This window comes from Brachionichthys hirsutus, chromosome 5, assembly GCF_040956055.1.
Source record: "Brachionichthys hirsutus isolate HB-005 chromosome 5, CSIRO-AGI_Bhir_v1, whole genome shotgun sequence".
NCBI lineage: Eukaryota > Metazoa > Chordata > Actinopteri > Lophiiformes > Brachionichthyidae > Brachionichthys > Brachionichthys hirsutus.
Window position 1 is genome coordinate 5,006,001 of NC_090901.1, and position 25,595 is coordinate 5,031,595.

The 25,595-nt window shown below is 46.4% G+C and overlaps 1 protein-coding gene across 1 annotated transcript; it reads right to left on the minus strand.

Annotated features, from left to right (window-relative positions):
• Positions 1-19,802: 19,802 nt before the first annotated feature.
• On the minus strand, positions 19,803-23,675 carry slc25a22a (solute carrier family 25 member 22a). The gene is made up of 10 exons (XM_068739089.1): positions 23,656-23,675; positions 23,446-23,571; positions 23,305-23,360; positions 23,055-23,145; positions 22,499-22,553; positions 21,037-21,097; positions 20,662-20,806; positions 20,423-20,577; positions 20,265-20,340; positions 19,803-19,956 (listed from the first exon to the last, which is right to left on the minus strand). The coding sequence occupies exons 1-10, from the start codon at positions 23,673-23,675 to the stop codon at positions 19,803-19,805; spliced, it is 939 nt and encodes a 312-aa protein (XP_068595190.1).
• Positions 23,676-25,595: the final 1,920 nt, after the last annotated feature.

Here is a 25,595-nt window from a genome sequence, read left to right on the forward strand (position 1 = left end):
AGCACTTTATTAGCCGTCTGCACGGCGCAGACAGTAAAAACACAGGAAACCTCGCTTCCAGCTGGAGGTTTGGATTCACCCAGCCGAAGTCGTCTCCTTTCAGAGCATTAAAAAGCAGCTTGAAGATTAACCCCTCGTGACCTGATGCCATCCCTGCATGTCCTGTCTGTCTGCCTGCCTGCCTGTATTAATCTATGTCTTGCTGCGAGTGGGCTCCTAAACTAAAACCTGACTACCTTACACCATCAGCCGATTTGATGATTGATCGCTCACCTTGGCCGTCCTGTGACCGCGACCTCCTGAAGAGCTAAGCGCTAAATGAGGGCCATGGAAAGGTTACTTTGGAAGAAATATCGGTTCTGATGTTGTCCTTGTGTACAGCAGGCTGTCATCCATTCCATGATTGCAAAGGGAGACCTCTGCGATTAAGGTGTATTATATTTGTTCCTGACTGCTGCTCCCATTAGCTGGACCAAAGAACCCCGTCTCTTGAGCGACCACCTTTCTCATCAGCAGCTGTGCATTAACAGCAACGCTCAACCACGGTTGAAAAGAGCCGGTCCTCTTCCATGATGTGGTCCGAGCAGAGGCCCTGGGGATGTCACTACATCGGTGTCAGGAGGAGCTTTAAATACCCCTCTGCTTTTAGACTCCAGCTGGACAGACGGCACAGGGAATAACTCTAATTAGCATCAGCCGATGTCAATGCCAGGATAAATTAAAGTAATGCAATAGAGCCTATAGCATCTACTGTAGGTTTTCATGTATCTGTGCTTCCTCTGACTGAGAAGCGGGTTTCATCCAGAAAACACATTTAATAATTGATGGTTGAATTTAATATGCAGCGCACTCCACAGGATTAGGTTGTACTTTTTGTTGTAATGTAAGCTCTGCATGTATAAACTTCCTTTACTCGTCTGACTGGCCATGGACGCCTTTGCCTTATATACCGATCACCATTCTTCAGGTGGGTAGTGCCCAGCAGCCCGAGATGTATTGATGATGCAGCTCCATTCTCAGAGAAGGGTACATTCAGGGGCTCGTGGGAAATATAGTTCACCACCAGCGACCGATCCTTGTGGCCTTCACTTCTGCTGGGAGATGCCAGCAGTTTTCCTTCTACAATAACTCAATTCCACAGCACCTGAGGACTCGTTCGCCTCCCTCCATACAGTAATAACTTATCGTAATTCACACTCAGGCGTATATTATTAGTTGCTGCTGTGGCAGTAACACAGCTGTGCTGTTGCAGCATTAAATATCGCCCTCAGAGTACAGGACTGGCCTGAATACCTGGAGCGCCATGCAGGATGTCACTGTTTGTCACATCAGCCGATACAGTGAAGTATTCCATCTGGCTGGCCGGGCAGCAGAGAATAAATGGCAAGCTTGGCTCCTGCCATTAAGAGGTGACACACATACACAGCACCTCCACCTATTTAACACTATCTTAACGCCATGGCCATGGCAAGGATGTCATTTAACTACGGCTGGCAATAGCGAGTGTGAGCTCATCCTAGAGAGGGATTACGAGCAAGAAACTGGAGGAAAAACAAATGTCAGTGTTTCTTTGGCAGGCCATAACGAGCAATACAGTCTTCCTAGGACCTGCAGAGCTGAGTGAAGCGTATTCACTGGTCGATGGACGAGCTGAATACATGCAGCCTAAATTGTCACAAACTGCATTGCGAGCATAATTTATTGTGACTGGGATGAAAAGCAAACAGGTGAAATTAGCCTGGTCCGTGCTTGATTTATTAACGCTCTTCCAGAGCGCTATAACATCTCATCATGTGTAGTGGGCCAGATGGAGTCGGCGAAGAATAACCAACGCGGTTAAGTAAGCCTCTCAGCCTCATCTCTCCATGCAGCCTGCTAAATTACCCAAACGACAACCAGGGCAGTTGTGTGATTTGTATTCAACCTGACCTTTAAGCCAATCGAGGGGCTCTTGAAACACAAAGGCGTGCGCTCTCCAAACAGAGGTTCCTGTTAGATCGCTATCCTATTACGATTTGGCAGAGCTGAAGACATCTGGCTCCGAATGATCTCTCATTGGAGAAAACAACTAAACTCAGTTCAAATTACGTTTGTAAAAAAGTCAAAACACGCCACTTCGTCACAGAAGTAAATGCTGGATGAGGCTCTTGAGTGCTTCACGGACTCAGTGGCTATTCGTGAGTTAATGGAATAGCGCCACACAAATCCCTGGCAGCTATCTAACGGCCATGTGTAAAGTGGGAGGCGCTACACATTTCAAAACACAGCGGCGCAGTTTGGGAGTGCGTGTCGGTATATGGCTATTCTTTTTTGCGTGGTGGTTAGAACGTGCTGCTCGCCTGTGGATGCCGGGTGATTCACCAGGCCGTTAGAGAGTTCCTGGGCTTAAGAGAAACATGGACTCAAAAATCTGGACCCAAAATAGAAGTAGTCCAGAGTACATGGAGGAATCACATGCTGAGGACTGACAGCATGTCCCACCTCCAGGCTGTGCTAGTTGGGACCTGACAAGCTGAAGGCCGGGGGGGGGGGGGGGAGGAGACCATGCGTATGGCTGGCTGGAAGAAGCAAACGTTTGCCTGGGCACCGAGGCATGCTCATGGACTGCACCTCTCATTAGTCTTCTGTCTTTTTCTTTTTCACAGAAAAATAAAAACCAGGAAGGCAGGGTCTCATTTCCCATAAATCTTTTTGTACTTTTGCGCACATGTTGTTTCCGAGAATGATGATTGCCAAGTTGGTTATAGTCTGTTCAGAACAAATCGTGGCACAGCACAGAACAAAATAAGATATTCTGATAACACCTCCTCCAGCTGGCCAGGGTTCGGATAAATCGGCCTTATTCGGAGAAAACCCATCTGCGTTTATTTTGTGCCCTTCGACTTCAGACCAACTGCCTTCAGAATGTGTCTAAAAGTAAAAGAGTACACTGCTCCTTGGCTCGCGTTTGAGTTTTGCTCGCTGCTGAACAGAAGAACACTATTCGTGCTCAGTCACAGAGCTGGAGGTGCGAAATGCTATCCGGGACCCCCCCCCCCCCCCCCCCAATGGATTGCCTTCAGAACGTCGTTCATGCTGTTTGCAACTTGTCATGCTACACCCATGCGGTACTAAGATGCAGTTGACCTCGCGGCTTGTAGTCAAAAGGCGCTTGTTTCACACTGCATTGAATGTGCAGTCACATGCGTCACTGACCTCCTCTGTTCGAGCTGCTGTTAGAGCTGAATATCAGGAGATGATGCTTCATGTTAAAATGAAAGCTTACAGTCCAGCTACGTAACAAAATATTGCAGGGTATGGGCGGCACGGTGGCGCAGTGGTCAGCGCTGTCGCCTCACGGCAAGCGGGTACTGGGTTCGAATCCTATCTGTGTGGAGTTTGTACGCTCTCCCCGTGTCCGTGTGGGTTTTCTGCGGGTTTGCCAATTTCCTCCCTCCCGCCTCCAAAAACATGAAATTCATGTGAATTGATTACTCAAAATTGTCCGTAGGTGTGAGTGTGTGTGCGTGAATGGTTGTCTGTCTCTGTGTGGCGACGCGTCCGAGGCGTACCCTGCCTCTCGCTCATGGCAAGCTGGGATAGCCTCCAGGAACACCCAGGACGCACCCACAAAGCGGAAAAGCGGCTCGAGACGTAAATGGATGGATGGTTGAATGAACGAGGCAGAGCGCAACACGTGTGAATTAAAACTGCGCCGACGTCCAACAAGGGGCTGAAACACAAATACAAATCCAACCGGTAGGGTAACTCAAGATCCAGCAGCGCCGTCTCACTCCACTCTAACAGCACTGCAATGGCCGGGCACATTCGGCTTCCTCACCCATCACTGCACCTCATAACAGCCTCAGGTCTGTACTAAAGATAGTCGCATGACCACATAACGCACTACAACTTGTAAACGAGTCATAAAATGAGAGTATTTTTACCCATCAGGATCCTTTTAATCTAATTTTTGTGAAACAATACAGTAGCATCAGCAAAGCAGAATAAACACAGTTTCGTGCAGATTTGTTATTCCTCATGAGAACAGAAATAGAATTCCAGAAGGAAAGAAATCTTCAGCCTTAATTCCAGTGACTGTGAACTTCCATCCTGCCTCCCTCCTTCATTTCTATCTCACCCTCTTAGACTCCATGTACCTGGGCTCGTGATCTCTGAGTAGATTTACTCTAACAGGAGATATTTTATGGTCCACGTCCAGCCGATCAAATCTGGCTGGAGCACATTAGACAGAGTGCTGCTGCAAACAGGGGGGTAATAAAAGGAGAGCGACTGAGCAAAGTGTGCTGTGCTTAAAAGTAGCAGGAGAGAAAAATAGAGCAGCCAAAAGGACAGAAGAAGCATTTTTACTGAACTTCCTGCAGCAATTCACGGCTCAGTCTGCACCCCTCCTCCCCCTCCTCCCCCTCCTCCTCCTCCTCCTCCTCTCCCAGCCAGCCGCTGCTCCTCTGTCATTCTAATTCTGTCACGCTGCTTTACAATTTCAAAGGTAATCCAATGTAATACTGACCAGCAGTTTAGGAGATGCAAATATGACACGGAATTAAATATATAATGCAAATAGCCTATTACATTATATTAATATTTCACAGGAGTAAAGCAGAGCAGGTGAAACGTGGGACCTGGCATTTGATCGGAAACAGAAGTGTGTGCAAAATCTGTCCGCCGCACAGAATGATAATGTTCCCAAGTCTTCTAAAAAGAGTGGCGTCTTTTCAGTCACGACCAACATGTGACAGAACGTGAGCGGATGACAGTAGATATCATTCTGCATCGCATTCAACTCTGCGTTTCCTGTTGGGGTGAAAGCTCGTACAGAGCAGGGTACTATATCCATGCATGGGCTCTGCTGGACGGCCCGAGGACTCCATGTTTTATACATGACCCTTCGTCGGTATGTCTCACGTCAATCGAGGCCCCATGAAAATCCCTTAATGAGGTTTGCCAGGCGCTTTAAGACGGAGGAAGACTGTCGGAGGAAGCTGTGAGCCACATGCCTGTCAATCTTCGGCCGTGTCTGATGTGCAGTCATTGTGCATTTGCCTCAGAGTCAAAGCCTGTTCGACCGAGGATCTCAGTGCGCAGCCCTCTTAAAATATTAACAGTAATCTTTAAGAAACGCTACTTCGGAAACAATCCTAATCATCAACACCCTCCCTGCATGCCATCGATTTTCACAGCTGCTCCTGTTTTACCTCCCCCAGCTAAAGCCTGTTCTTCTACATTTCTGGCTTTTGCTCATTTCTCCCACTTTCCTCTCACCCTCTGTTGCTCTGTAATTATGAAGTGTGTTTTGGAGGGCAACGGACTCGCAGATGAGGGAAGGCGGGGGGGGAGGGGGCAAATATGCCCCGGGGAGAGAAGCGTGAGAAGCAGCTGCTATGACATCCCATGCATGCATTATCCATCTCTGATAACTCAATTAAAGAAGTGAAGCCCTCCACCAACTAATTGAGTGTGTTGACCATGGCTGGTGCACAAACAATACAATATCAGATGAAGTCGTTTAGCACAATCAGACCCAGCAAGGAATATCAGATAGAGTCAGACCACTGGATGATGGCGCGGCAATTACCGCATAATGTTTTTTACCATTCAGTCTTCTTGTTTTGATGACGTAATCAAGATTCCTCTTTTGGTTGTGAGGGAGCTGAACCACAGTGCATTCTGGGGATTCTCTGTATGACCTGAGTGTTTGTTCCTGAGGGCTGTGCAGCAGGATCCCGCCTGTGCCCAAATATCCCGAGCACGGAGTATACACCGTGGGACTGGAAGTTCAAGATTCCATTGTTGACTTTTGCATTTTAGCGACTGCCAACCCTCTGAGCAAAGAGCCTCAGAGAGTGAGTGCTTGAACATTGGAGTGTAGAATTCTGGACCTTTTTATGACTCATTAAGGGTATCAGTTAACGCCCAAGCCCGGAAGCCGTAATCACAAAGAAGGGGTCTCAGGGCGGTTGGTATTAATCAATGACTGTTTCGTCCATGAAAAATGATCTGTGGCTGTCGAAAATCCCGGCTGTTCATTAGTGTGAGAGTGAGGGGTGAGGAAAAGGGAGAGATTTTTTTCGCTGCGTGTCAGATTTGTGCACCAGAGGCACAAAAGGCAGATCGCAGCTTTGTAGCCCAGACCAATCAGAAATCTAGCGCTTAACCGAGCCGGCCCGATCTGCTGCGTCTCGGCTCTGCCGAGTCTGCTGAGCGCTCTCAGCTCCCTCCCATGCATGCACAATCGCTCCCATCCAATACGCTGTGCTCTCCCTGCTGCTCCAATTCACGCCACTGCCAAGGCAAGCATGGGATGATAGGCGTGCGACCGGTGAAAGTTATACGTCTGGTGGGAATTCGAGAGAAGCATCATCATTCACATCATTCTGGCAGGCCGATTGGGAGGAGAGTAAACAACACTGAAGCTCTGAAAGCTGATGATGTCAGTAATTCAGTCTTATTGGATTCATAAATGGTGCTCACAGGAATGAGGCCAGCATGAGGTCACACCGACCAATAATCCATATTTGGATTACAAGATCTGAAGCTGTGCATACTTTAGTGTTTTGTTAGTGTCGGGTTTTCCACACCATGTAATCAATCAGCATAATCATTACGTAGAAAAGCTCGTAGTACCTCCTTTGTGGAGGTGATCAGACATGTAAACATGTCTGCTGAAATGTTATAATTTCCAATTTACCAAAATAAATAACTGATTAAGATAATGAATACAGCCGAATGGGAACGTACTGATAGCTGCCGCTGAAACTCCGTCCTTCTGTTCTTGTTTCTGTACTTCTAGTTTGCGTGAACACCCAGTCACACACTCCCTGCTCCTATTTATGACCCATTCCCCTTCTGTTCAGCTCTGCAGAACCGCAGCTCCCTCCTCTTCTTCGTCCACAGTATCTGTTCATCTCCTAATACACAGACACGACCGCCTCACAGTGAGGAAAGCTCAAACGGAGCACTTGCTGCCATCGCTGACGTTTTGACCTCGCATGCAGTCTTGCAAACCACCTCCTCGGGTGGAGCGCTAGACCAGAACAGCTGATCCGTCAGGGATTGCAGCTGCAGCTACGGTGGATGTAAGCCTCAGACAAATAGTATCAAACTGAATCAAAGAATGCATAGAGGAAGGGAGGAGCGAGCGAAGGAGGAACACCAGGCGGCCAAGCTCATACAGCCCGAGCTGTCAGTCGGACTCCCTCGCCAAACGCAGAGCGGCTCTCGCAGAATCACACGCTTTGTTTTTTTGTTTTGCTAAATACCAAGAGACAGCACGGCCCTGTGCACAAACACACACATTGATGCTCAAGCACGCTCATCAACTAGTGGAACAGGCCGTACTCAAGCAAACACCTCAATAACAGCATCACCTGGTAAGAAATTACCTGCACGGTTTGGTTTTTGAAGGGTTGTTAAGCTGTCATTTGGCCTTGTTACCCTTTCTCCCACACACCATCCTAAACACAGCTGCACAAACAACTGCAAATAACTTCTATACCTTTACTTGCTTTTATGAATATATATAAAATAATATAGATTCAGGCCAATCAGGATTGCTGCTTTCGTCTTCTCATCTAACCCTTGGAAGGAGAGTTCTAACATTGTGTGGAAGGTTTATATATATATATATATATACACATTACCAGTCAAAGCAGGTCGTCAAAGGAAAGGGGGTGCAATATTCTAGCAATATTCATGTTTTTGTGTTTGGTTGTTTAAATCAAAGTGACAGATGTAAAGTTGGATGCAAAGTTATGCAGTTCCAACCTTATATATGCTATACAGCTGTTTGCATTACAGCAGATTCTGTCCCTTTCCACAGTTTCCTGTCAATCAAGTTGTCCAATTTACAAGTGCAAGCATTAAGGGTCATTAGTGCCGTCGCGTACATTATATTGCAGGTCAGCTCCACGGGGTCTGTTTAAGATCAGAAAAAATGCAGAATGCTCTTGACCCATTATTACAGAAGCCATTATTCTTCCTCTGAGGACAATCATGATGTGGAAAGATTAATTACTCCTTTGGATAGCAATGATGTGTGTCAACATGATCATTTGCCAGTAATTCACCGGGAGTCTTAGACCGAATGCGACTGAGGTTTAATGTGAGGATCAGCAGTGACCACATTCGTTGCATGACCGAGTAGAAAATGGACATTTTCTAAAGAGGGGGCTCACACACAGGGTGAACTCTTGAGCTCCTGCACACACAAAAAAAGTAATGATACATTATCACAACTCCACACACCATAGCTTCGGCGAGATAAGGTTGCAGAGCACCCGAGTGACCTCACATCTTACACATCAGCACCATGTGGCAACTGCTCATATGTGCGAGCTCCCTCGCGTGTGAGATGCAAAACATTTGAAGAGAAAGCAGCGATCACATTTACTAGCGACTCCCTTGCATCTGATAAGGATAACTAAATAAAGTTGTTCTCGGCAAACCACCTGGATTGATATCAGATTTAGAGTGGATGTCACATTTTACAGCAAAAGCACGAATTAGTCACCAAAGATTCAGTCTGCGAACATCAGATCGGTGCACAGAAGAATGCCAGAGACCTTTAGATATGTAAAGGAAGGCGATGGCACAAGAATAGTGTAATTGCAGAGCATATTTAACCAGCCTCTTTGACACTGAATGGCTCACTTCATCACTTGAGCTTGAGTTTATTTGGCTTTGAATAGATAGTGAAGTGCTTAATGTATTTTACAGATGAATGCTTCGTGCTAAGCCATTGGGAAAATCTGAAGGATGACGAGAGTCACAGGAACAAGCTGCAATGCTGCGCTGAAAAGCTGCAGGCAATTAGATGCTTTTTTTTTAGGAACACCTGCAATGAAATGTGGATTTGGACCTGATATTTCACTGTTCCACTGAGAGCACACGTCATCCTCAGCGGATTGGAGCCAAGTCTAATCACGCTTTGAATCCTCAAGCGACATGCATTAGAAAAGAATGGAAAATGACTTTTTATTGATTAACCAGCAGCCTGATTCAAATATCCCACTGACATAAAGTAAAGTTAGTCTCATGTGATCCGAGGTAATGCTGGAGGATTTGTGAATCGTCACAATTAGTATTGATTTTACAACACTTTTCTGACTGGATGTCAAATCGATGGAGGTTCTGTGTTTTAACATAATGGACAATTTGAAAACATGCAGGTTCCATGTATCAGACTTGTTGCCATAGTTCGGTACAGCTGGCATTGGCTTGGGCTCTCTCGGCAGGCTGGATCCCGGAAGGGGGGGGGGGGGAGTTTTTAACTTCTCATTTCTCATCCTTTTCTTCCCTGTGTCTTGTGAAGAGCAAGCAAAAAAGGACAGTCCCAGTTAACAATCAAGCAGCCCGGGGAGGAACGACAGAAAGCAAGAGGTAGCGATGCAGACAATGGAGTGGAGCCAAGCATCAAAAGATGGAGGACGCAAGACAGACAGAGGGAAAGGGGAACGCAAAGAGCCAGGCCCGGAGTGCTGGAGTCAAGGTCACGCAGAGGAGAGAAGAGGAGGCCCCTGCATGTGCATGTCTATGTGAGTGTGTGTTTAGGAGGAGGAAACAGTGATGGGAGGCCTACGTAGTAAAGAATGAAGGCTTGGTGACAGCTGATTGGTTTAGTCTGGGGGGGGGAGGGATGAAGAAAGGAAGCAGGGGAGCGAAAGAGGAGAGGAAGCCACAGATGAAAAGAGCTTGTGATGTGACTTCAAAACATTATAAGCACTTGTGCTACTTCTATTCTCTTCAATTCAAGCATGTTGGTTCTAAGGCCAGCGGCGGTGGAGGTGCATTTGTAATGTTTATGATTTTTGTCTGTGTGTGTGTGCCGTGAACATTTCAAACCTTCGCTCTTGTATAACAACTCCTGATTCCTGCTCTCTTATCTGCACCAAGGACGTTATGTTTTTCTCTGGGTGCGTTTCTAGTTTACACTGAATTGACATTTTATGGAACGGTTGGTCCTTCACATGGAACTCTGCTGCACGACAGCCTTCAAACGTCTCCCAGGAAGTCAGGATTCTGGCTGGGCTGGTACGGTGATGCCGTTTGTCACGTATGCCTTTTTAATGAGGGGCTTTGGCAGAAATATCATTGCTAAACCAATTAGAGGCTCAGCGGTACTTTCGATGCAGGATTGATGAAGAAAACAGCTCTTTAGCAAAGAGATTTTGGAATGTGGTATCCGAGAGAATATCTTTGGGTTTGCTGAGGATATCACCTCGGGGCCCAAAGAATTTAAATGGCTTTTTAATAACAAACAATTAACATTTTAGCAATTGAACATTGAATTGATTGAGAAATTAGTTTGTAGATAAATCAATAAAGAAAGAGCGATTAGTGTTACCATTTGTGTTTGATTAGTCGCTGTTTCTATTTACACTGTCTCTGGCATGACGCGTTTATTCTTTCTGTTATTTAAAGCCAGAGTACGGGAATGATGCCACACCCAAACAGGATTTTATTCTTTGTATTTTAGTTTTGTGACAGGTTGGTATTTCTAACTAATTTTTGAATCATAAATGAAGTTTTATTGTCATAATTTAATATTGGAGCTCATGTGACGAGGTTCTTGAAAACATTAACCCCAATGCAAACATTACTCAATTGTTTGACAAATGCCTTTTCCATTAGCCTGGACCAAACAAGCACCAATGTTAGTGTCAATGATAACATCCGCCGCACGCTCCAATGTAATGAAATTAGCCTAATGGGCAACAACACTCCGATTGTGTAGCGCTGGAGATGAGCGGAGGAGCAGGGAGAGTCAGCCGAGGCTACAAACTGCTGTTACATTTCCTGTCCATCAGGTAACTCCATAACTCAAAAGGAGAGTTGAGGCAGAATATCTGCTGGATATCAGAGGAAACCCCCCAAGAGAGAAAGAAGTTATGAAAACAATAATCCCCATTCATCAAAGTTTGAATCCAAAACTATCCATCTTTCTTTTTTTTCAAAAAGTCACATATTTTTTACAGTCTGAAAAGAAGAAATCCAAATTTGTCCCACTAATGTAATGGCTCCTGATCTGTAGGATGTTACACCTCTGGTTAATAGGAACCCTATCAATCACTTCATCGGGTTTTTAAATTAAAGTGGCTAAGCCTTCTTACTAAAGAGGATAAAAATACGCTTAAAATACTTGGTCGTATGAGCAGTGTTTCTCTTATCTTTCATGTTTGCTAAGTCTTTATCTCTGAAGGCACATGCCGAGGCTCCTCTCATCACAAGCCAACATCCTGCGCCACCTACAGATTAGCGTTGATGTTTCTACAAAAAAAAGAAAAATGTTTTTTTTCAATGATGAAGACTTGGAGCTGAGAATAGTTCCACTTAAAATATGCTAATCAGAACATATTTCAGACGTGAATGTACAGTATTTCTTATTGGCATCATCAGCCCCAGTCGTAGACGCCGGATCATGCCCACACGTTAGGCCTCACATCCAGCAGCAGAAGTAACAGCTCATTTACGATGCATTTATGGAAGAAAACAGATACCACTGAATCAAATGCTGGGAATTTTAATCAACTACACATTTGGTGACTGTGGAAGAGGTTGTTCCTGCTTGTTGCTAGAATTGTAGCAACACTGCCCCCTACCATTTTAGATGGGAGCTGCACCCCCCCCCTACGGATGCACAGAGGGGGTTAGCCTGTTTTTTGTAAAGCTATTATAACGAGCATGTTGCATAACCAAATTGTACCAAAGTTGAGAAATTAGTTCCCTGGGTTTCAGCAACACACATGCTGAATTTGAAGTTGCTCAGACAAAATGGATTTCATGATCGGGGAATTACAGACAGACAGACGGACATAGAGTTCATGATTTCCAGCACGATGAGGAGAGAAAAACAAGGTCATTGTCTTTGGCTTCTCCTGACCAAATGCATGGCATAAGCAAATGTGTAAATCCATGTATTGATCTACTTTACACGAAGCCCAGGACAAAAAGTATTTGTATTTTGGTGTTGTTGGTTTTGAAAAGTTGAACTTCTGGCCCTGCAGACGTTCATTTACAATCATGATTTGTGTCTTTATTTTATTTATTAGGTCAAACCTTTGTGTTTCCAGCAAAACCGTCGTCAAGGGACCTTGATCTGAGTTTCACCAAATGATAATGAGATTCATCTTATGTAAGACAAAGAGTGAAATGACAAAAACGGGTTTTTTTGCTTTCACTAGAATGTTAATAATAACTTGATGCTTAAAGACTATAACAACAACATTTGTCATTGATTAAAATCTGGGCTACAATTATGGTTCGTTTACTAAAATAAAACTAGAGTCGGAAGAAACAGGACTAGAACTATGACACTTTCTACAGAACAAAAAACAAAAATAAACCCGACCACTACTATTGATGCTCCCGCGTCCTCGGACAGTATCGTGATGCTGTCCGTGCGTGGCGCGTCCACCCCCCCCCCCCCCCCCCCCCCCTCCCCCTCCTGCGTCGTCCCCGCCCCTCCGCGGTAGCAGCAGGTGTTATTATCGTGCAACCTGGAGACTTGGGCGGTAATTAGCGTCACCTGCAGTTATTTATGCTTCATGGCGACATCAGGAGACGCGGAGTGGAGCAGTGGCTCCGGGCGCCCGACGAGAGGAGCAATCACGCCTCAGAAACACGTGGGAGAGCTTACCCCCCCCCCCCCCCCCCCTTATCCCGCTGCACAGGTATCCCTCCCCATAAGAAACAGGATGTTCCTTCAGTGTTTTTGCAGCATGTCGCGCATTTTCGCTCCACAGAGGCTTTGACCTTGCATGATGCTTCCCCTTAAGTAGGTATGATAGAAAAGAGATCCCTAAGAAGAAGCAGCACAACGCGACGCGCAACGGGGAATTACGCACGCAACAAAGTGGCTTTATCCTCACAATAGATCGCCCACAGCGCAATGAAATAAAAGCTCCCTTCTCGGACGCACCGATATTACATAATGACAGCCCGCACTTTTCACCAGCATCCCCGGTCCAAGGCTGCGTAAGAGCGCGTTAACTGTGGGTGTGGGACCAACCTGTCCCCTCAGAGGGGGGGGGGGGGGCAGCGGGTCCGCAGCAGCAGTGAAGAGAGTGTGAACTGTTGTTACCTTTGCTGCCGTCCTCTTCCCGGTTCAGATGCATGGCTGGAAGTGACGGCGGCGGCTGCTTCGGTAACGCGGCGGTCCTCCTCCGGCGCGCGTCGTGAACTCCGCCGATGCGGTTTGTAGTAGCGGCTGTTTGTTGTTGTGTCGCTCCTCCACAGCCTCTCCTCTCCTCCTAGTGGATAGGTGGGCGAGCCAGTTTGAGACTCTCTCTCGCTCTCCCTCCCCTCTCCTCCTCCTCTCCCTGCCTCCATCTCCTCCTCCTCCTCCTCCTCCTCCGTCTAATAGAGCCACCGGCTCGCCGCGCCTCAGAGGACGCGGGGAAGAAGTTACTTTAGACGTCTTCCTCCGTCCTTGCGTTCTTCTGTTATCTCAAAGGCCCGCTCTGCGTGCAACAAGGACTGACCCCTGCGTGTGTTCATGTATTTGTCATTGAAGCAACAGACTGTGGTTCAGGGTTACGCGTTTTAAAAATCAGTGTCAGTGTTCAAAATGATGTTGTGTTGTGTTGGGATTATTGGCAAAACAGGTATGTCTTATATATTAGCAGGACACTTTGAACTATAAAAGCACCCAGAGAGCGCAAACCTCCGCCAAGCAGCTCATTCCCCTCATAATTGGATTTAGACTATCCACACGGTGATCCGTTTCATCAGGAACACATTTTGAAGCTCCATTTCCTGCTACGATAAAGGAAATCCCCAACATTTGCTGGACATTTCATCAAGATCCATCTGTAATATTTTGAGTTATGTTGACAGACAGACAGACAGACACGGGCAAAAACGTAACCTCCTTGGCAGAGATAATGCAATGCAACGGATTTTTCCCACCATGCTGCTTTCCCTATGATTTATAAATGGTTCAAACCCCTAACATGCAACTCCAGCACTTTGTAGCGGCCTTTGAGCAGATTCAACCTGCTGCAAACCTGGTTTATATCCAGACACCAGCTTCTGCCAGCATCCCGAAGGAATCTTAACCGATTCCTTACGGACAGTTCGGTGATAGTCCTGGTTTTACCTGATGCAGTCACCGTCCTCAAATCCCTCCAGAGATTTGCTGTGGTTTCATGTCAGGTTCCTGACATCCACTCGCCACGGCTTCGTCTTCCTCACAGACTGTGAGATTTTTACACGCTGCAGGTTTCCAGTGACAGGGAAGCAGAGCCCGATGACGCGCCGCTGTGCGCCGCTCTAGACAGGGTGTTCTTTTCAGCAGATGTTCCATTCTTCCTCCTCCAGACGTACCGCTGATCCGCAGGCCTGTCAAGTCTCAGTTTAGCTCCCTCGCTCCGCAAAACAGACCCCCCCCCCCCCCCAATGCTTCTGGATGGTTTGGAGCGAATGGAGCCGATGCTTTCTGTACTTTGGAGTCAGCGGTGGGTGAACAGCTTCGCTGTGGGATTCTATCCTCTCCAAGTCCATGAAGGTTCTGTCAGTGTTCTAATGTCACGCGGTCGTCATGAGAGGTAGCACTTAGTTTTGAATGTGGAATCAGATCTGTTGCATTGAGCTTCTGGAACTGTTTGGGTTTGACGCCGCTATTACAATCCGCTAATGAATACAGTCGTTTGCCTTTAATCCAAATGCACAAAAGGGGGGTTTAATAATGTTGCTTCCAGTTGTAAGGAAAGGAAAAGAAGATGCTCGCTGCGCCACCGTCCTCGTCTCTCACACAAATGGTGCTCCGATGGTCTCGAGATGCGAGTTTATCGACCGCATGATCGCAGAGTAACTCTGCACCAGTTTTTGATGCAATGCGATGTGGCCGCTATGCAAATATTGTCTCCAATTAGAAGCGTAAATGAGATGTAGATTATTTTTACCACTCAGTATTCAGGCTGTCTGATGTTGCGCGCAAGGGAAGCAACAATTTGTCCGTGACCTTGAATCGGTCCTGGAAAAGAAAACCCCAGTCAAGAAGCAACACAAAGCACTTTCAATTATGTTTGCTTCCTTTTCACACTGCAAAGTTCCCATTTGTGATGGAACATCCTACATAAAGCGGGCCCCACAGTTATAGGATAATTCACGACAGCTTCAAACTACGGCACAAAGCTATAGCATCGCCGCTTTATAAATGGGGAGAAATGCTTTTGCGATGAATCTATCTATGTATTAAAATATAAATAATAACCTCTGACGTGAGGTCTTTACTGCGAATGCAGTCCGTAATGTGGTGGTTATTGTGTTTCACAGCCTCTCAGGGCCTCTCAGTGCAGCGAATCCACAAACAGCTTGACCCAAACCGGCCTGCAAACAGATCTTATATTTCATTCATCTCTCTGATATAACAGAGTACAGCTGTAAAGCGGATGCATTTAGGGTACCGTTCCCAACACGTCTGCTCCTGTTAGCAGAGCGGACTCCAGTGCAGTGGTTGATTATATTTTCATGTTTGTTTGAATTCTCTGCTGAATAATTGGACCGGTCCACTCCCAGATTCCCCCCTCCCGCAGTTCTAGCATGGGTGTGCCTGTCACTGTTGCATCTGTCTCCAATGGTATCTATAAATAAACCCTTCTCTCCCCTTCAAAAACCTGATTCCCATTGATTTAGTGACCTATATACACACCAGCACCATCCCCTGCCTTCCTCCGGCCGGCTTTCTGCTCCTTCTATCGATTATCTTTTACTGTCTTCACCACTTCCTGATTTTCCCTTAACCCCCTCTGCCTTCAAGTTCAACTTTGGCTACCTTTCCCTGCACCTCCTCCTGCCAGAAAGCACGGGACTAAATACGGGAAGCCTAAGTCATGACACATGAAAGGGATTTAAAGGAGCATAAGAACAACGGCTGGCGCTCCTTTCTGAATTCCAAAGTCCTCGTATTGTGGGAAACGGAGCCTTTAGTTCATCTCCTGAGTGAGTAAACACTGAAGCGGATAGTCTGATGAAAGGAATCTGAAAACGAGGCACAGAAGTCTGTATGAAACTTGACCTGGATACAAAGACACAGCAATACAGAAAGACAGCAGTGTGTGTGCGTGCGTGCGTGCGTGTGTGTGTGTGTGTGTGTGTGTGTGTGTGTGTGTGTGTGTGTATTTATCTGAAAGTATTATGATGTAATTGCTCTGCAAAATAGGACCCTGGAAGCTAATGCTATCAACAGCGGTGCTGAATACAGACAAACAGCATCGCATTAATAATGAAGAACCAATAATCAGCTCTGAAAGTGCATCAAGAGATATTTATAACCCCCCCCCCCCCCAAAAAAAACCCCCGCATAATCATGTCACGTGACCTGTCAACGCTTTCGACCGAGGGTGAGAGCCGAGGGCGTGACGCGCTGACACCGCGGGACTGCGCCTCTATTGCGACCCCACACTGACACCTGATGGCTCCAAAGGGTAAATCATCTCCACACGAAAGGCTCGGCTGTGTTCGATGTCCCCAAGGACGCGCTGGCACGTTGACATGTCTTCAAAAGCCCCTCCCAAAACAACTACAACAACAACAAAACACGCACACACACATACACAAAAAAAAAAACACACACACACACGCATCTGAGGATTTGAGGACAATCTGTTTATTGAACAACAAATAACACAATATTTTACTTTTCCATTGCCAACAATGTGTAAGAACTGTTTCATTGATAAAGACCCTCGTTGCCATAGAGATGATTTGCAGTTGGACAGCGGGGCAGAGTCCTTGTCTTAAAGTGCCACAATGCACAGTTCCTCTCAGAGGAAGTCGACGGAGGCGGCGAAGATGGACAGACTCCACGAAGCCTCCAGCATCCTCTGTTGCATCATACAGACAGTGTTATGATTTTTATCTCTTATTTTGTTGTGTATCTGTATAGGTGGCTTCTACTTATTTGCATATCAGTGAGCTGGTTCATTCATCTTTAAGTGAACGTGTAAAGCAAAACTCTCAAGACTAAAATGCATTAAACCTTCACTATAATTATAACACATCTCATAATATCTTAGTTACATTCTTAAATCTGATTTGTTTCGTATAAGTAGGTGATATATTCTCTCACAAGACTAAAATCTCAATCAACATCTCCAGTGAAATAAATCCGACTTTAGTCCACGTCCACAAACGCAGCACCTTGTGTTCCTTGTGCCTGATAATCCTTTGTGCTTTCCTTTGAGTGTTCACTTTCTAAGTCATACATTTGGTGTTTTAGGGCTCCTCTGCATTAACCTGCCCCCCCCCCCCCCCCCCCCCCCCCCCACACACACACACACACACCCTCGCCCGTGGTTGCCAGTGTGTGGCAAACAGAAGAAAAGAGGGGAGAGAGCAACATGTCTGACCAAAGAGAAATGCTGCAGCGTCACACAGCACAACAGCTACACAACTACAGCACTACACACTCACACACACACACACACACAAAGCTGAATGCACAAGGTCAGCGGAAAATTCACAGCCGTGTAAAAATAAACATTATAATACGAGATGAACTGGCAGTCGGAATGTTCACAAAAATTAATGCACAAATTGAAATGAAAAAGACGAGGTCAAACAAGGAGGCAGATCTGTTTGTTTGTTTTTGTGTTTTTTGTATTTTTTTCCATTTTCCTGCGGCTCAGCTTTCATCCATCAACGCGGTTGGAGGTGCCAACGCTAGCTGCTAGCGCTCCTCACACCCTTCCCTGATGCACGGCCTTCAGTTCAGGCATTGATAACGCTGAGATTCACTTGCGTGTGATCCAAGGCGTTCGGCCTTGGTCGCTGGAGCCACCGCAGTCCTATTTCCTCATGAAGGCAGCACCAGTTAGGGACGTTAGATTTACATGTCGGCGCGTCCCTGTTGGCTTTGTGCAGCGGTCGGTTTCAGTCGATTTCACTTCCAGGACCGTTCCAGGTCATAAACGTAAAGCTAACCACATCCCAGTCGTCATTACGCGATACTTCATTTGGTCCTATAAGTGTAGGATAATAAAACAGGATCCCGACTTGACAAAAGACAATCAAATGTAAGCTCCGGAGAAATGGCACCTCCGAAACACACATCACAGATTTCCAACATCTAATCAATATGTTTAAGTTCAAATGTTGCTTGTTGCATCTAAACTTCATTCCCTTCATTTGATATGTCACATCACCATTACATAAAATCAGCACACTATGGGGGGTATGTGTGCAAATAAGCCATCGCATACAAAACACACAATAAATTCTAAAACATTACGTTCATATAATTTGCAGGTGCACAATATAGTTCAGGTGGACACTTTGACACTGAAAAACAACACATACAAATATAGACTGCGTTACCGCCTACAGAAAGGAGCATGAATAAATAGGCCTCACTCCCACAAGAGATAATACACCGGAGCGTTGCGTTGTGCGTGAACGGAGCAACAATGCAGTTGTGTTGAGCTGCTTAAACGGCAGGAGCCAGAGCGGAATGTGATCGGATAATAGATATCAAAGTCACCTTGATCTCCGGCGAGCTAACCCAATGGCGGGGCTTCAGTCTCGTGATGCGGCAGCGCGGCTACCCAGAGCAGCTTAAAGCGAACTAAAACCTCTAAAGCGAACCGGAGCGGGGGGGGGGGGGCAGACGTTTGGTAAACCCCCCCGACAGCGCAGTGGTTCAAGCGTCTGAGCAAAATAACTGTTTTTCCATTTGTTCTTTAGGTCCTGAAACTGAATTCACGTTCGGGAAAAAGACTTAAACCGGAATGATCGTGTCCAGATCTAAAGGGTCTGTCGGCTCCGCGGCGGATCGTTCAGCGATAGGACTGAATATTATAAGATAATAGCGTGGTATTTTCACATTAAAGTATTCAGCTCACAGCTGATCATCATCAGTGTTGCATTTCTCCCTGCGAACCTAAAGCTGCCTGCACATTTGGCCACAATCGATGATGCCACGGAAGCTGATTTACGTCATCCGAGAAAGGCAAAACTCCTGTTGTGACGTCACGGATATCGCGGTGTGGCAGTGCATCGTCCTCTATGATTTCTACCCACAGAGAGAAATGCTGACGCAGTTTTCCCCGTGAGTCCGCAGAGGTAAAAACCACGTGTACACGCAGTTTGGTAAGTACACAATGTCACATCGATGCACCCAGTGGCTACGAAAACACAAGGTTCCTTTAACAGAAGCGAAGCCGCTGAATCGTTGTGGTGGTTCTAAGCATCATGATGGACCCTGAGCTACTTAAAAAGTCAAGGAAATCAAAAGTCCGCCGGGAGAGGAATGGCTGAGTTCATTAGAACCACTTACAGGAAGGGATGTGGCTTCTCCGGAGAGAGCGCAGGGTGTGCCGGCATCAAATCAGCACGTTCCCTGGTTCAGTCCGAATCAGAGGCAAATATTGTGCTCTACTTCTACAGTATAAATACGTATATTCATTGTCCTTTAAGATATGAGGTTGGGGGAAGTGCATTTTGATTAAATATTATTAAATGTTGCTCTAACTAAGGTATGTGCATTTAGTTGAACTAGTTGATGTGATGGATTTCAGCATTAATAGCGGATCATATTTACTGTGGAAATAAAGCAGCGTTCCTTTAAAACCTTGCCTGATATTTTGCGGCTTCGCTTCCAGCTCAGCTCGTCTGCTGGACTTCTGTGCGCCGCCGCAGGCAGCTTGGCAGACAAACACTCTTAACAACATTTAACAGAATCATTTTAAAGCAAAAACAAACTGATTGGTCAGGCCTGGAGCCGTCAAAAATCTTTGTCTTGAGATGAATCCTTGCACAGTCGGAGAAATGGATTATGGGAGGGAAAGGCAGGAAGTAGGTGCTTCTCAGTTGTCTTTCTTAGGCAAGAGGCTGAGGATAAATTCACCTACACCCAGGAAGTAGACCACCTGAGCGATGCCAAACAGAGGCGCGATGACCAAGGCCCGGCAGTAGGCTCCCTTCAGGAAGGCTGACGGACCCTCATTACGCAGGATCTTCCTAGAGAATTATGGAAAATGAAACGTACAGTCACGCGCATGGTATTGGTGGAGCTTTATCTTTAAACTATTAACTCATTTGTGTAATAACACAGTAATACCTGGACATACGCGTATAATTCGTTCTAGTTCTGCCGTTGGAAGGCTTTGTGTTCTTGAAAAATATTGCTCGCTGGCTTGCTCGTATCTCGGAACGCTCGCATGTCAAGGTTTTACTGTGTTGTTTTTTTAGCCGCGGCTCTCCAGACAGATCTTGACTGCTCTTGCAGCTTCACACATGCTGCAGCAGTGAAGACATAATGAGGTCACCTGATACAGTCAGCCACGCCGCTGTAAGCGTCTTCTGTGGCCCCACGGTTCAGCGACTGCAGCCGAGTCTTTATCACTGCAACACACACGAACCTCAGATGAGGACGGAACACGAGCCTACAGCCCAGACGTCGCCGTGGCGATGTCGCGCCGCTCACCGTCGACGGGGTTGACAGCCACGGCCGCCGTGCTCCCCGCAATGCAGCCTGACACAAACGACACGTAGAACGGAGCGGGTCCGTCTGTGTTTCTTTTGCCCAGGTTGTTCAGGTTGGCAAAGAGGGGAAAGTAGATCATGGAAAATGGGACATCCCTGCAAAAAAGGGGAAAAGAGCTCATGCAGGACTCGATGCAGCTGGATGGTAAATCTACCGCCTCGATGCAAGCTGCGTTTTACCTGAGCAATGTGGCGCCGAGGCCTTTATAGAGTCCGGCAATGCCCTTTTCCCTCAGCAAATCCCTGCTGATCTGCATGGCTGTTGGAGACTTGGTTGCCACTGAACCTGCTGCCACCGTCTCTGGCATCAGCTTCCTCTGAGCCGCTACGGAGGATAAAAAAAAAACACAACGTCACGTTTCATACAAAGCTTTCAAAATCACACTCATCCGGTCACTGGTTTATGAGCAGACATTTTGAAGACCGGACTGGAAGGAAAAAAGCAGAATAAGGCTGTTGTAATCTCTGACTTCGCCACACGAGGCCACTATTTCCTGTTTATCTCTCCTTCTTCATTCTTTTCTAAAACACTAACTGAATTTCAATTCCTCTTACCAATCCGTCCCGCATCTTGGAGCTGGATTTTCAGCATCTCCATGGGAGTTGTGACAATAACCTACGACAAAATAAAATGAAAATGTAAATTCTCAGAATCGTGGTTGAGCCCGGATGCTCTTCCTCCTTTAGGATCAGTGCGGAGGGTCCGTATAGGAACCTGTGTCCGGTGTGAATCTACTGGATTGCCTTGTTTTCTTGTGTAAACCATGCAGTAGTAACTCGTTAACTGGATTAAGGGTGAGATGGACACGTTCTCAGATACAATCTTCATCCAAGGTCTGCTGCACTTAATCTAATCACGTTCCTCCGCCTTGAAGCCTTTGCCCTCATTGACAACAGACATTTCCCTCTGACTCACAAACACATGGCCTAGAGCTCTCAGAAGTCTTATCCGATCACTCGACTCCGGCTGTCCCTGCTAGCGGGACAACATTTCAGTGATTAAAAATCATTCATGAAAATTTATCATAAGAGATCACTCAGAGCTAACAGGGGAATATCTGCAGAGGAAAGCTGTCACCCTATTTTTATTCTCACTTTTGTTCAGAAATTGTAATGGAATTATTATGTTTATAATTAATAAGTATTATTATTATATCAAATATTTTGTGGCATCAACTGTCAAATAAAAAAAACTGTAAAGTGTTCGCAGAGCACAAACCTCCACCAAGCTGCTCATTCTCTTCCTAATTGGATTTACACCGTCCACTTGGTAATCTGGATCATCATGAAAAGGTTCTAGAGTGTTCTTGGTATCTTTATACAATCAGATTTTATGTGTATTTTTAACAGATTTTTGAATTCATAAATGGAGTTTTAATGTTAAAATGTAATATTTTTTCCTGACCTCTTTCTGGATCAGATCCAGAAGATATTTTGCATGATGGTTCATATCAGACCCCTTTATGACTGTGATTTTTGGTGAGTGACTGAAATAAAATATTTCACAATATATGATTTTTTGAAAAACCATCCATTATAGGTAAATGGGAAAATCTAGACTATTTTTTTGTATCCAGACAGGTAATGGGATCTAATTTAGACCAAGACCCATCCAGCAGTCTTTCTGTAATTTTGCTAAACAAACAGACTAACCCCATCAAGAGCATAACCTCCTTGGTAAACATAGTATTTTAGTATAAATATTGCTGATAATTTATATTGACATAGTTTAATTTTCTAATCTGTATTATAGAGAATTCAAGACAATCAGATGTAGTTTGGTGTTTGACAGTTGATGCTATAAGCTATTCCTTGGACCCATCTGGCCACCCCTATGGAAAATATCCTGGAGGCGCCACTGACATGGTCGTGGCTAATTCTGGCTGCAGGCGGTGACAAACGAGGCGATGGCTAAGGGCCAGTTGTTTGCACACGAGCTGGGATTGGCAACACCGAATGCAGCAGTTCCAGATGGAGAACAGGAGGATGAAATGAAATGAGCACATCGCTCACTCACCTGGCATGTACCTGCCCCGCACCCAGCCAGCATCTCTTTTAACAGAGAGAGTTTTCTGTGAGAGAAGCAGGAAAAAGAACCCAATGAAATTAGAGCGTGCACAAGAGCGGTGCGTTTCCAGAGAGTGAGCTGTCCTACGCTGCTCATGCATCCCATATCAACATGTGAGACCGAAGGGAGGATTAATAATTCAAGAGGTAAGCAGCTAGGCCAGACGAGTCAATCATTCATCAGTCGGCACGTTTCGACGTGATATATGTCCCAGAACCCTTCAGGTTCTCATGGGGAACATTGAGCGTTTGATTTCAGCACCAGCGGAATTTTACTTGGCAATGTGATTTCAGACAGGACGTCCACTGACACACATACGAGCATTATTTCCCATTTAATCCAAAGGGCTAGCGAGGCACGGCGAAATGCTCGGTGGCAGAATTAAGGATTAAGTAGAGGCTCGGGTGCAGACGCCTAGATGTGTCAGATTACATGTGGGTAAACACGCTGGTTAATCAGAGTGCGGGTGGGTGTCGGTCAGCCCGTCAGCGCGTTCCTGTCTCACCCATCTTTGGAGAGGTGATGCCTGAAGAAGTCGTTGGCAGCCAATTTGATGGCTTTTTCTGGTGTGACTAGCGTTAAGTTCACCGCAGCCCCTGCAAGGAGGGAAGGGCAAAAGGGGTTAGGGGGTCAACAAACGAAACGGAATCGGGTCTGTGAGTGGATCGTTCTCCTGATTATTGTGAGGCACATCCATGCATCTGATGCCTGAGGCTTCAATCATGAATCACAGCAATATAATGTTAAACATTTACCTCTGTACATCCCAAAGTAGCCCTCTGACCGAATGGTCTTAATAAGGCAATCCGACCTGAAAGGCAAAACACGAAACGTAAAATAAATTGGCTATAAAGAGTCAGATTAGCAGGCATGCAAAAGTCAAAGGCGGGTCATACATGCTGGTGTAAAGGCGAGATCCATTTTGCTGGTTCTGCAAACGAGTCTTGGCCAAGTCAATGGGAAACACACAGGTCACTCCGATCAAGCCAGCGATGCCCCCATTGATCAATTTGGCAGGCAAACTGAGAGCGAGGCAAACATATTTAATGTGACGGGACAGCAGATGGACAGGAGAACGCGGCGCTGAGACTCGTCCTCCGTCTTACCTGATCTGCTTGTCAGCCATTTATGTCAGGCACCTGCGTGCTAGCTCGACCCTCCGTAGGCCGTCCCGGTCCTTTAGCTGTTTGGTACGGCGGTGCGTCGCTGCCCGAGTTGGATTCGGTGGATTGCTTTCTGTCGACTCGGCTCCTTGTGGTTGTCAGTTCAAAGTTAGGCTTTAGGAAAACAGCCTGTCAGCACACGCACGTCATAAAGCAGAAACAACTCGGCACATCTAAAACGTCACAATCGCACGTTGGCCTCCGCAGCATGCGCTCGCTGTACGCCCAAAATATCTGCTCAGAAATGATGGAGGGAAGTTCAGCGAGTCAAAAAGTCATACCTCAATCCGTGTTAAACAGGTACCAGTTTGTGATGAATTATTTATTCATGCGTGCGATTGGGTGAATTCTGCATGTAAAGCACTTTGAGTCATCGAGGCCATTTCCTAATTTATTATTAACTCATTGAGTGCCAGCCATTTTCAACTCAGCTATCTGCAGAGTGCCCCGGGTTTCGCTCATTTTGCCCAATTTTCCAAGCCCCCACACAAAGTCTCATCTTTCTGTTAGACTGTGGATTAGCGTGTGTGTCTTGCTCTATTATTACTATTAAACACGGCAAGGGAATTACAATTAAAGGTCATCAAAAGCAGGAAGAGCAGCTTTACTAAGTATTCAGCTGCACAGCGACGTTAAATTTGCGCCTGTCCTCTTCCATGCATGCTTGTCTTCCTCAGCCCTCCCTCCACTGGGCTTGGCGCTTTGGCGTGACAGTTTGGAGTGTGAAAGCCTCCAGTGTGTGAATCGCAGACACGCGTGTGTGAAGGGCGGTAAGGAAAACTCTCTTCAAACCGAACTGGTTACAGTTCTCAGCCGTTCCAGTTAAACTGGGAAGCTGGAAAGGAATAAATAACAATCGTTTTTTTAACAATCTATTGTTTAAATATTTGCTTTTCATCATGTGACTGAGTCTTTACTAAAAAACAGACACTGCATGTCTTATTCTTAAATTAGAGCCTCGGGTAATTTAATTCCATATTTTACAACGTACAGCAAAATTTGGCAATACTGCTGACTGCTGCTTTAAAATCACTGTTTTGTCCAGCAGATAGAACGCCTGTAAGGCACGATTGTCCTTGAACGCACCGCGCAAAGCGCCTTCACCGGTAAAAGAGAAGCTTGATTCTGGAGGTGCTGAACTTCTGATGTTTGAGCAAACAGATGGAGCCAAAACGCTTCCGATGTTTGCCAGAGAAAGACTCCAGTGTGAAAAGATGCTCCCAATTTCTCGTCTCATTCTCTCCACCTCCTTCCCTCTCCTCCTTCATTAGCCAATCGTACCCTGCCTCTGCACACCCAAACCGCCTCCTCCTCGGCAGCCCTCCCCCTCCATCGTCTTCTTCAGTCAAGAGTCACGACTGTGAACAGCAATCTTTTTTTCTCCCCCCCCCCCCCCCCCCGAGAAGTTCAACTTCTCGTACGGCGCCGGCGATGCCGGCTCCTCAGATCCTGCCTCGGCGAGGCGGCGCAGTTTCTGAGAACTGTATCTCAGCATTGATGCAGCTGTATTCTGCTATGTTTGGTTTGGACGGGAGGTGAAGCCCCTGCTGGAGGATCCGGGGGGGGGGGGGGGGGGGTCAGAGCAGGTCAGAGTGTTCTCCTTTCTACTCCCTGGAGCTTCAGTCCTCCTCTGTATCTCCTCTCTCACCCCCGAGTTCGTTAACCTCACCCAGCAGCCCACCTTGTCGCACATTGGCTCCCTGCTTTGCTTCCCTGTTTCCCGTCAGTGACTTCCTGTTGAACGTCAGCGTGCTGACTGCGGGGGTTTAGCCATACTTCTCTTCATGCATCCTGTACAGGAGGCTGGGGGGTTGTGGGAAACCTACAGCCTCACACCAGTCAACCCGTCAAACCGCCGGCGCCCTCCTTTCCCACGTCGGTCC